At 44.5% G+C, this 12,970-nt stretch overlaps 1 protein-coding gene across 3 annotated transcripts in view; it reads right to left on the reverse strand.

Moving 5' to 3' along the window:
• Positions 1–4,629: 4,629 nt before the first annotated feature.
• The window catches only part of HEG1 (heart development protein with EGF like domains 1), a 90,175-nt gene continuing 81,834 nt past the window's right edge, over positions 4,630–12,970 (reverse strand). For all 3 annotated transcript variants that reach the window (XM_034957247.3, XM_034957246.3, XM_034957245.3), the window contains 2 exons: positions 12,665–12,839; positions 4,630–9,719 (listed from right to left, as the gene is read on the reverse strand). In XM_034957247.3, coding sequence (XP_034813138.2) covers positions 9,570–9,719; positions 12,665–12,839 — 325 coding nt within the window. In that variant the 3' untranslated portion in view covers positions 4,630–9,569. The remainder of the gene's footprint in view (positions 9,720–12,664; positions 12,840–12,970) is intronic.

A 12,970-nucleotide genomic window follows, 5' to 3' on the forward strand; every position in this document is an offset into this window, starting at 1 on the left:
CCTATCGTTTAGACACAATTTAGAGACATCCTATCATTCAATCCCTCAGCATACGTCTAAATTCTCTAGTTCATTGCTTCTATGTTATAGAGGAGGAAACGAATGACTGGAGTGGTTAAGATATTCATCAAGGTCTCACTGCAGTAGAGGTGAGTTTCAAATCTAGGTCCTTCTGGTTCAACAGCACGCTCATATCACAAAGCTTCACACAGCAGCTTTGGCAAATATTAGACACACAATAAGTGCTTCTGATTTAAATTTTTAAAAACAAATTAAAACAACTTTGTTGAAGAATGTTAATGATAATCATAAATGGGGCTGGGCATGGTGGTTCATGCCTGTAATCTCAACACTTCGGGAGGCCAAGGCAGGTGGATTGCTTGAGGCCAGGAGTTCAAGACCAGCCTGGGCAATATGGCAAGATCTTATCTCTATAATTATTTTTAAATTAGCCGGGTATGGTGGCTCACGCCTGTAGTCTAAGCTACTCAGGAGGCTGTGGTGGGAAGGGAGAATTGCTTGAGCCGAGTTCGAGGCTACAGCAAGCTGTGATTGTACTACTGCACTTCATCCTGGGCAATATAATAAGACCTCATCTCAAAAAAAAAAATCATCTGTCTCAAAAAAAAAAAAGAAGGTAACATAAGCGTCCCATGGCATTGAACTAGGAATCAAACAATTTGCATGAACTGTAGTAACTAGGGTTATTTTGGAGAGCTGTACTCATCAGCACTCCAGCTAAGCAATGCTGCAGTAAGTCAAGTGATGCCTAAGTCTCAGTACCTTATCATAACAACATTTATTTCTCATACCAGTCCAACTCTGGTCAGCAAGGCACTATGTTCATCTGAGGCGGTCAGTGTCCCAGGCCACCAACAGCTCCATCCCAGCACATATTTCCGTGATTGCTGAGACTAGAGAAGTGAACATCATATACGGGCTCTTAAAGCATCTTCCCGGGGCCGGGCGCGGTGGATCATGCCTGTAATCCCAGCACTTTGGGAGGCTGAGGCATGTGGATCACAGGGTCAGGAGTTCGAGATCAGTCTGGCCAATGTGGTGAAACCCCATCTCTACTAAAAAAAAAAAAACAAAAAAATTAGCCAGGCATGGTGGCGCATGCCTGTATTCCCAGCTACTCAGGAGGCTGAGGCAGGAGAATTGCTTGAACCTAAAAGGCAGAGGTTGCAGTGAGCCAAGATCATGCCATTGCACTCCAGCCTGGGCAACAGAATGAGACTCCATCTCAAAAAAAAAAAAAAATGTATCTTCCCAGAAGTGACACATTTCACTCCCATCTACATTTCTTTGGTCAAAGCAACTCATGTGGCCACATTTCAAAAGGGTAGAAAAGTACATCCTACCATGCGCCTGGAAGGAAGAAAGCAACACGTATTTGGTAAATAGCAGAAATCTCCTCCTCCACCTCCAGGCAACCACTCATCTGTGTCCTGTTCCTATAGTTTTATCTTTTCTCAAATGTAATGTAAATGGAAAAGCCTTTTGTGTCCTTTTTGTGTCTAGCTTTTTTCACTTAGCATATTGCTTTGAGACTTTTTGTGTCCAGCTTTTTTCACTTAGCACAACACTTTGAGACTCATCTATGTCATTGCCTGTTGTAGTACTTTGTTCCTTTAAATTGCTGAGTGAGATTCTATTGCACAGTTCCACAATTCCCCAGGGAAAGGACTTTCTAGTGTGTTTTAAAAGTGTTTCCTCCACAAATGTTTGCCTGGGCTTTGCTACAAGAGATCTTTGCTAAGTGCTCCTGTTCAGTGATATGTCATAGCTATATATTTTTCCACCGTCAGCCAGTCATCAGCCTGCAGCTACTAGAGGAGCTAGAGCTCCAGAATCTTTAATTGCCATGATTTATTTATTATGTTGGCTGATTGGTCTGCCCACTTACTCATTCTTTGTTTTAGTGAATGCCTGCTAGGTGCCAGGCACTGAGCAGATAATATTTAACAAGGATAGGATTGGTTCCTATCCCCACAGGATTTATGATTTTGAGCCCATTAATCCCTTGATGATATAGGAAACAGGTGGGAAAAGGAGTAAAGGGGAAATATTAGAACATTTTGACTACAAGTCCAAGGTCTTCAGGGGGAGTTACTAGCATATCAGTATGGAGATGACGTTCAATTCTGCAACTGTCTTTCCTCTATTTTGTGGTTGTTATTGTTTTGTTGGCGGTAGTGGTGTCTTACTCTGTCACCCAAGCTGGAGTACAGTGGCTTGATCCTAACTCACTGCAGCCTTGAACTCCTGGACTCAAGAGATCCTCCAGCCTCAGACTCCTGAGTAGCTGAGACTACAAGCATGAGCCACCATGCCTGGCTAATTTAAAAAAAAAAAAAATTTGTAGAGACAGAGTCTTGCTTTGTTGTCCAGGCTGGTCTTGAACTCCTGGCTTCAAGCGATTCTCCCACCTCGGCTTCCCACAGTGGCATCTTTCCTTCTTTTGGTAACAGGAGGGACCTATTGAAGAGAACCAACGTGCTATTTCTTCATAGTTTTCAATTCCTAGGGCTGGATTGTGGTAGCCACTTGGCACAGAGAGCAGGAACTTCAGGTCAGAAAGATAAAAAGATCCCAGGGGTAAAGATATTTATGTTGATTTATATTAAAATCATAGGAAACACTCATAGTGTTTTCCTGTGAGTTCTCCCCTTTAACCCTCATGAGAACTTCGTGAGGCAATGATTATTATCCCCACTTTACTGATCAGGACACTGAGGCTCAGAGAACTGGGCAGCCTCTTAGGCCTGACATCATGATCTGGGAAAACAGCCACAAAATGGCTGGAGAGTGTCTTGTACCAGCTGATGGTGCTGCAAGTATTTATGGGGTCAATACACATCGACATAAATACCTTTACTCCTGGCATCTTTTTATCTTTCTGACCTGAAGTTCCTGCTCACTGTGCCAAGTGGCTACCACAATCCAGCCCTAGGAACTGAAAGCTGCCACAGCTGTTCAATATCCAGTACGGGAGAGGACTCTGACCTGTATGATCTATGTATTGTGCCCCTTACCTTTTACTTCCCAAGCAACTGGAAAATGGCTCATTGCACATTGCTGAGGTTTAGCCCAACAGTTTAAAACCACTTTTTAGCTCTTTACTTGCTGGTAATCAAAGCCTGAGGTGGAGGTTCTGTGTTGCCCGGTCAGTGGCACAAGTAGGATAAAGCACTCAGGCCAGCTTATCATGCACAGAAGTTCCTTCCATTTTAGGTTCAAAACAATCATCAGGGTGCAGCATTATTCACAATAGCCAAAATATAGAAACAACCTAAGTACCCATCAACAGATGAATGGATAAAGAAACTGTGTTGCGTATTACCACATGTGGAATATTATTCAGTATTAAAAACAGAGATCCTGCCATTTGCAACAATGTGGGCAGCAAGGAACCTGGAGGACATTATGCTAAGTGAAATCAGCCAGGCACGGAAAGACAAACACTGAATGATCTCACTTACATGTGGAATCTAAAAAAAGTTGAACTCGTAGAAACAGAGAGTAGAACGGTGGGAGGGCACAGAAATGGGGAGAAATAGATCAAATGGTACATACTTGCAGTTATGTAAGATGAATCAGCCTGGAGATGTAATGTACGGTCTGAGTACCATAGTTAGTAATACTGTGTTGTATACTGAACATTTGCTAAGAGAATAGATTTTAGGTGCTCTTACCACACACACAGACACACGTAACAATGAGATGATAGATACAATAATTTGCTTGACTATAATAGCCATTTCACTGTGTATTTCAAAACATCATGTTGTATACCTTAAATATACACAATTTAAAAATAAAATACAAACAAAAATTAGTATGAGGGGAGAGAAGGTCCGGAAATGATGCGATGTTTATGAGTCTGCCTAAGCTGAGGGGGAACAAGAAAGGGGTCAGTCCTGGGTTCCTGCTCAGACCTCAGTTGGGATTGTGAGCTGTGGGGAAGGGAGAGCTGAGTGGGTGGGGCTGGCTCAGGAGAGAAGAGTGCTACTGGCCACCTCCATTCATTTGGAAGGCCATAGCCCTGATCCAACCTGCCAAAAGGTCACCTTCCTGCCCCAAACTGCCATTATTGGCCTCCCCCAGTGCCAAGGTTTTTGCCATAAAGCATATGAGAGGCTCATCATCCCTGACCTGCAAGGCATCCAAGGAAGCAATTCATTCACGAACGTATATCTAAACAGGCAGCCACATCCCTCGGCCACCATGAGTGTAAGATCCATGGCCCACCATCTTAAAGTTCTGCAGATTCTCCCCACCAGAGCACACATAGGCTTACTTTCCCCTCTCCTCCAGCACATGAAGAGTTGGCATGGAAGGGGTAGTGGGAGACATTGAGGAGGGAATTGTAAGTATCTGAATTGGTCACACTTATGGTCTCCAATTCACGTAAACAAAAGCAGGTGCTGTATCTAAGTTTGGCTTCCTGCCATTTAGGTCTGTTTGTCCACCCATCCATCATCAAAAGTGTACTTCCCCAGTGCTGGGCACTGAGAATACAGAAATGACTCAGCTTCCACATTTGCCATGTGGAAGTTCACTGTACAACTGGTAACTTGTTGCATTCTGGTCTGGTTTTCTTGTTATTAAGAGGAAAACACACAATGAAAATGATATTAATTTTATTGCATCATTTTACTGACTAGAACGCCAGACTTAGAGTGGATATAAGTATAAAAATAACCAAATTCTTACAAATAATACTTTGCTGCTACAGTACTGAATAATTAGTGGAGGTTGCAATTATAATACAACTTTAAATAACACTCTCATAATGGGTTTAACACAATCAACCAGGGGCTAAGGTTTAAAGGTTTACAAAGAGAAATCCAGGACAACATGAAAACTCCCAAAGTTCATATTCCAGCTAAATGCTTCATTTAACCGTCAATCCACCAACACAAACATTAACAAAACTCAGAGCAACTCATGATGAAACAGTTGTTCTCTTTTTAGGACAGGCCAAGGTTAATACAGAAAGGTAAATGAGTCGGATTAGTTTCCCAGGCAGAACTGATTCCATCCCATCCCTGGCCTATCCCATCCTCCCTACCCAAGAAATCTGTAATGAAGTATGTTAAGCGCATTTTAAAAATCTGAATATGCAAATTCTTCAAAACGTCCTCTTTGAAAATGCCCAGGTGACAGACCCAGTCTCGGACCTGTCTCTTTTTAGACCTGAATGGTCCCCCTTTGGTTTCATAGGGTTTTCTGTGAGCAGTTTACACCAGATATGATGGAGTATAACGCTAATGAAGATACTTTACTACAACAAATTAATTGGCATTTAATACTTTCATGTTCCTACTATTTTAGTCAGTTCTCTTCCTTGGAGATTTAAGAAAAAAAGAAAACATACCCAAAGGCAAACTCTACAAAACCAGTATCTCTATTTCCAAAAACACACATGAGAACCTCAGAATGACACTTTGTTAAGGGAGGAAATGAAATGTCCCTTCTCATCCACACAAAAGCTTTCAGATAGGAAAAAAAAGATGCTACTAAGGGTAATTTCAAGTAAAATACAAAGTATTGAAATACTGAACTTTGCATTCTTCCTCTTTCCAAAGAAGTGCTGTAGTCTCAAAATTTGTGTATTTTAGAACTATGGGTCAAAACCCTAACTTTGGGTGTGTTAGGCTAAACTTAGCCAAGGGCAACTGGAGTGGACAGCTCCTCTTCCTCAGGCAGAGTTAAATCGGCTTACAGGACACCCGGGCATCTCACCAGGGGGCAACACAGTTTCACGCAGGCACCAAAAAGCCACACGTGATGGGTGACCCAAAGGTGCCTGCCCTGGGAACTTTCACATCTGAATAGGTGTCATCCTTCAACGGCATATTCTTGGGTAGCCATCCAGCCTAGGAGTCCAAAGATGCTGCCTTCTCCCTTGGGCCCACTTTAAGAGTTACCTCTTTAAGAACTCAATCGTCACATCTTAGTTTTTGACCTCAGATGCCATCAGCCAACTTGACTGAACCACCTATCAGCAATTTTGGCTCTAAATGTCTTAGCTGTTTCTGAAAATATACTTCCCCTCAAAGGAGGAAGATGTGTCAGCGTTTAAGACATTCCACTGAATATGTTCCCAATTCTGAAAACAGTTCACAAAAATATGCTTCCAGTATGTGGGAGCCATGGCCTTACCATGGGAACAAGGCAAGCAACTCTCAGATGGATGTGTATGTCTGACTGCACTTGTCAGAAACCCAGGTCCTTGCCTTCCACTTCCTATACCAAAGCCACGTGCCAGTGTGCTTCTTGCTGAGCACAAGCCAGCCACTATTTTCTTAATGACAAGTGTCTAAGAAATACATATAAAAACCAATCTGAAAGCACATTTTCAAAAGGGTAGTCAGCATTTTTTTTTGCATTTCACGTCATTAATTTGGTTACTTCTTAAAAATAATATTAAGGTTCCTTAAAAAAATAACTTATCTTTAAAGCCCTTTCTCTCTTGCCCTCTGATATTTAAGGTATACAGGATGGTGAGGGGTGTGCCAGGACAGTAAGGCAGGGGGCTACAGTGGGCAGAGTAGCTGGGGGAGTCAGGCAGACAAGGGTTTCAGTCCCGCTTCTACAGGGCAAGCTATTTATCCTCTCTGAAGGTTTCTGTACCTGAGAAATGGGCACTTCCATGCCCACCTCTCAAGGATACTGTGAGGAGCCTTGCCCAGAGCCTGGTCATGGTAGGAGCATGTCAGTTCATCCGCCTAAAGAAACAGACTCCAGGGCCTTAGGCTGGCTCAAGGGGCAGAGGAAAAGACAATGGAATAAGACCCTCTGGAGCTTAAACCAAACCACTGATGCCAGGGAGCCAGCCAGCCACCCTTCCCTGCTGCAGTGTGTGACGGGACACACAGATGCCCCTGCGCCTGGCTCCTCTCTATGGAGGTTTAAGCATCTCTTGAGCTGTTACACATCACTTGCCCCTTCCTCTCACCTTCCTCCATCTGTGGGATATTGGTGCAGGATTGTGGCATCTGTGCACATGAATCACACACCCCAGGTGCAGGGGCTGACATGGAGCACTGTGTCTGGGCGGAGAGCCTCCGCGTGCCAGGTGTGCATCCAGGCCTCTTCTGCTATCAGGTGTTTCCCCTTGGCCTAGGCGGGACCCTTCTGCAGCTAGGAACCCCGTGCAGGAGTGCAGCTGGCCTCTCCCTTCCTCACTGGGTCACAGACATGCTTTACTCATGTCCTCTTAGAGCCTCATGCTCTGGAGGTGCCTTCCCCACACCCAAACGCCTCCTGGAAACTGTGGAGACTGTGTGACCTCAACCTTGTGGGTGCCTCCTTTTTTTCTCAGTTAAAACAACAAAATAAAACACTCTTAATCCACTCCATACGGAAGAAACCCATGAACAAGAAGCATTGTTGGAACTCACAGGACACCGTTTTCTCGATGTTGGGATTCTTCCCAAGAATGTTTTCAGGACAGAACACTTCATTTTGTGGAGCTGAAGTCTTCTGGCTCCGATAGAGGGGATGATTTGTCAGCTGTGACGTCAGCTGAAGGCAGTGGAAGTGTATGCCTGGGAATAGCCTCCCTACATGGCTCTTCCCACAGCTGCGGGTTCTGGGGGTGAGCAGGCATGCTGCGGAAGGAGCCAAGAAGCCTAGTCTGTGGGCTCAGATGAGCTGCAGGAGCTCAGAACTCTCCAGTTAGGTGCGAGGCCGTGAGCCACAAAGGGCCATTGGTTCTACAGCGAGAGAGGCCCAAGCTTTCAAAAAGGCGACACTTTGAAATTTTAGGTTAGCCTCCACTGATAAAAACAGTTCTCCTTTTATTTATCTCATGGATGAGTGCAATTTAACTACTAAAATGCACCTCCCCTGACTAGGACTCTTGCTACAGCAGGGTGATGGTGAGTGGTGGAGACCACGGGACACAGGAGTTCTTGCTTAAAACCATCAGGGCCAAGGATTATGTAAGAATAGGGATTATATTTAGAGGACCTTGAAGAAACAACCATGCCCGGGGCAGAACTGTCCCCAGTGGCTGCACCATTTCCAGAAATGTGAAGCGGGACTCCCCGCTTCAGGGTGGAGACAATTCTTTTACCTCTGTATTCCCCTCACTTCATCCCAAACCAGGATGCCCCAAAGAAGGCCAATAAACACAGTTCCCCAGGTGGCAATTAAAGACACTGAGTACTGGATGTCTCCCTGGCAGGACCCACATCACAGGCATAATAAATAAGATGAGTGGAACTTCCTTCCCGAAGGTCAACCCTCAGTTCCTCGACCAACCGGAAGTCTTCAGTTCTCCCACACGGACTGGAAGTATAACCACGTTTCTGGAGGGTGCGACACAGCCATATGAAGAGGTACAAATGACTGGGTGAGAAAAAAAAGTTATTTCTTCAGCCGAATAAACAGGCTTGAGTGGTTGAAAGTTTACATGGGGTTTGTGGACATGAGATTCTGGGTACAAAGTGCTGCAGTAGCCGGTGAGCAAACTCATGTGTGGCTCCATCTCGGCTCCCTGTTCTTCCTCAGGAATCCACGCAGCTTCCCAAAGCACTGTTGATGCAGGAAATCTAACCTGCCTATTCAGCCCATCCCTCTAACCACATCCAGCTGCAGGGGCTCAACAAGCTGCTTTCCTAGAGTGGTGAAACCTGCGTTCAGTTTGACATTTCTCCTCCATACGCAGCTGCCTCTGGCCTCCACAATGGTGATCAGAGTCCCAGGCCCCAGGCTGAGCCCTCATGGATGAAAAGCGCCCCCCTGCCTGCAATCTGCCTGCTGAGCCTCCAGCTAAAACCAAATATAAGTTGTTTTGCCCTGATCCAGGCTTGTTTGAAAAAGTGAGATTTAACTGCAAAGAGATTAAAAAAAACAAAATCTTAAATACATGTGTCACCTTGACTTAAAAAACACATTGCAGTTGTGTGCGGTGCCTCACACATTTCCTCACTGTGGGGGCTGGCTTGGAAACTGTAGCATAAGACAACCTAGAAACATATGAAAACACTGTCCGTTCAACGGTGACATCTTCAGACTTCAGTGGTACGCTCATCCTCATCTGTTGTTTAGCACGCAGGCGCTGGGCAGGAAAATAATTAACAAGCCAGTATTTTGCTGCAAATGAATCACCAAATTGCTGCCTATGGAAGTGTCTCGGGAAAGGAAGCCTTCTTTCTGGAACAGTCTCGAAACAGATCCAAAAGGAAACCTCCCACCCAATTTACTAAAGTGCAAACGAAGGGAAAACCAGGTCCCTGCACTGATGTCTAGTGGTCTGCCCTGGCTAATAGTCGCCCTGGTGCCAGTGCCATGGTGCAGTCACTCAGAGAGAGACTCTTGATACTGGCCCACATTCACGTTCACAGTAACAACAAAGGTGCTGAATGAGCAGCCTGTGGTTCCACATCCACCTGTCTCCTCCACTGTGGTCACGCCCCGCATGCCTGTCCCTCTTCCTGCTTGCCACTCAGCGTGGCTCCCGACAAATCCTGGGCGCAGCCTCCTGGTGCGGTCCTCTGAGCAGAGGTCCCAGGTGACTGGCTCAGAGCAATGAGTCCCTCTCTCTCCTGGACTTAAAAGTAGTCTCTTCTTCTGCTTTCATCACTGATGAAAGACGGGTTATACTGTCCGGGGAAAATGCAAGAATGCCGTGATCCTGGCAGTCCAGTGTAGGCCGGGTAGAGTCCGTTTCGTTCAAGTTCTGGATTCCTTACACTTGTAGGCTGGTTGCCAAAGAGAAAAGAAGAAAAGTCAATTTATCATTCTTGGGTTTAAATTACAGTGTTAAATCCCAATGATTTTAGACCAATGTAAGAAAAGATCTGGGTTTCTCCTGTATGATGTGGTTCTACCAATTATTTCTAATTTTTTTAAAGTATCTTTCTCTCTGGAGCACAACCCACTTTAATCCTTCCTGTCCCAGCAACCATGCAGAAGGCAACTGATGCAAATGGAGGAACTGACCTTTATAAGGTCCTACGACCATTTAGTTGCAGGTGGAGTTAGGACCCCAAACCAGGAGGCCAACAGCAATCCTCAAGTGACCAGTTAGATCTCAAAAAAAGGCTCCCTGGGAATAAGAGTAGCCCGCTACTTTGAGGAGGCCTTCATAGTAGCACCAAAGGTAAATTATTTCTTGGCAGAAATAAAATACTAGCTACTATGTATCATAAATGAGTTGCAGGAGAGCCCAATGTGGGAATCACCTGGACGACACCTGAGCCCACTGTGTGGAACAGCTTGTCTACCCAGGTGACAGTTTCATGCCCTAAGCTTAGGCTCTGCCTCTACAGACTGCTCAGCCCGCTATTTTTTTCCTTCTTTCTTTTTCTTTTCCTCCTTCCTTTCCTTTCTCCTTTCCCTTTCTTTCTTTTTCTTTTTTTACCTTTCCCTCTCTTTCTTTCTTTCTTTTCTTTTCTTTTCTTTTCCTTTTTCTTTCTTTTTTTAGATGGAGTCTCACTCTGTCGCCAAGCCGGAGTGCAGTGGCGCAATCTCGGCTCATTGCAACCCCTGCCTCCTGGGTTTGAGGTACTCTCCTGCCTCAACCTCCCGAGTAGCTGGGACTACAGGTGCACGCTACCAAGCCCAGCTAATTTTTGTATTTTTAGTAGAGACGTGGTTTCACCATGTTAGCCAGAATGGTCTCGCTCTCTTGACCTCGTGATCCACCTGCCTTGGCCTCCCAAAGTGCTGGGATTATAGGCGTGAGCCACTGCGCCCGGCCTTTTTTTTTTTTTTTTTTTTTTTTTGAGACAGGGTCTTGCTCTATTGCCCAGCCTGGAGTGCAATGGCACAAACACTGTTCACTGTAACCTTGACCTCCTGGGCTTAAGTGATCCTCCTGCCTTAGCCTCCTGAGTAGCTGGATGTACAGGGGTCCACCACCATGCCTGGCTAATTAAAAAAAGAAAAAAATTTGTAGAGACAGGGTCTCACCATGTTGCCCAGGCTGGTCTTGAACTCCTAGGGTCAAGCAATCCCCCGATCTTGGCCTCCCAAAGTGATTACAGGGATTATAGGCATGAGCCACTGTGCCTGGCCAGCCTGCTATTTTTGGAATAAAGATGGGGTTCATTTACATTCTTGACTACGTTTATTTAAGGTAACTGTTTAATACCATGGAAACATGCAGTGAAGTTGGTTCCTATGATGCCACAGGCCTGTTTGTTGCTAGTTATTGAACCGTGCTGGGGCTGAGGAGTCCCGAGTAAAGGATGAGAGTGTGGGGACACACCGGCGTAAAATACCAGCTCAGTTATAGCTTCAGTTAGTAAAGGAAAAGGACTTTCCTGATAAACAGAGAAACAAAGCCCAATGCAGAAATATCAATGGGAATATTTTTGCTAGAGCTAAGTTTGTATCTCTTTTATGTTTTTTTCCTTATTTATAACTTTTTGTTCTTCCTCTAGGTTCAAATTTTCCAAAAAGAGTCTATGGAAATAAACAGCTTCTTAGCATGAACAAACTTGTCCCTCCCATCCAAAGTCTGCATCCCCATGGTTAATTGCCACAGCAACCAGAGGAATTATGGTTTCTGTCACAAGATTGTCTAACACCATTAAGTCCCCACGGGGCAAGGTTTATTGCTATTCCTCAAACAGCTCCACATGGCACGAGAAGTCACCTGATAACCATTTACTTTTCAGCTCAGATACGCCTGTTCGTGTTTGCTTTATGGTTGATACAGTGATATGAAATGAGCTGGGCAGTTTACAGGAATATGACACAGGTTAAATTCAATATGGGAGAGAGGCAGCAAGGGTTCAAGGTTGTCTCCTACCTTTCCAAATGATGCAGTCCAGGCTGGACATAGCAAATTATTAAAGGCCTACTGAGTATACAATATTCTAAACCTGAGAAGTGCTTGTTGAGGACGACATTGAATTGTTGTTCTCTTTATACCTTTTCCCCACCCCCTAGTTGGTTTTTTTTGTTGTTGTTGTTGTTTATTGCTATTATTATTATTATTATTATTTTGAGATAGGATCTCACTCTGTTGCCCAGGCTGGAGTACAGTGGTGCAATCTTGGCTCACTGCAACCTCTGCCTCCCCAACTCAAGCAATCCTCCCATCTTGGCCTCTCAAGTAGCTGGAACCACAGGCAAGCACCACCATGCCAGGCTAATTTTTTGTAGAGATGAGCATGGTTTCTGTAGAGACATGATTTCACCATGTTGCCCAGGCTGGTCTCAAACTCCTGGACTCACAAGATCTGCCCACCTCGGCCTCCCAAAGTGCTGGGATTACAGGTGTGAGCCACTGTGCCCAGCCACCAATCCTCTAGTTTTAAGTACCTAACCACACAAGGTAAGCATGGCAGACAGGAGATAAAAATGAAAGGGCCAAAGGCTAAATATCACTAAATTCTTGCTCTACCTTTCAGTTTCCATTCCTGTAACTTAAAAGCCAAGTTTAGTAACAAGAGGGTTACTGCTACAACCACATAAATATAATGTGCTTTATGGAAATATCCTTCATACCTCAATAGCAACACTGATAAGTACCATGCAAATAGACTGTAGGTAAACTGACTAGTAAATCAGAGGTTCATGCCACTACTCTTTAACCCTTAACTAACTGTAATGCTTTTACTACAACAAAACAGAATTCCTTTACTTCTCAGAGGAACCGGGGGCCCTGGGGTCATCCTGACACAGGAATACACACCGAGTAGTACACATCCGTCATCTGGAGGAGGTTTTTGGTACTTCCATTCTCATGCATTTCAATAGCTTCTCGGCCCCATTCTTGTGAGCGAGGATTTTTGGGGTATTCAGCATATGGGGACATTTGGAAATCTCCACTTTTGAAGATGAGTTTGCTTATGTCATTTTTATTCTTTCTGTGGGATACAAAAATATTTGTAAAGCTCAATTCTGTAAAGAAGTGATACTGTGAAAGCACCAACTATGATTTTATAATGTAAATTCAACTGAAAGCTACCATTATATTTATTTGTAGCTGCCCACTGAG

This window comes from Pan paniscus, chromosome 2 (genome assembly GCF_029289425.2).
Source record: "Pan paniscus chromosome 2, NHGRI_mPanPan1-v2.0_pri, whole genome shotgun sequence".
NCBI classification, from domain to species: Eukaryota; Metazoa; Chordata; class Mammalia; order Primates; family Hominidae; genus Pan; species Pan paniscus.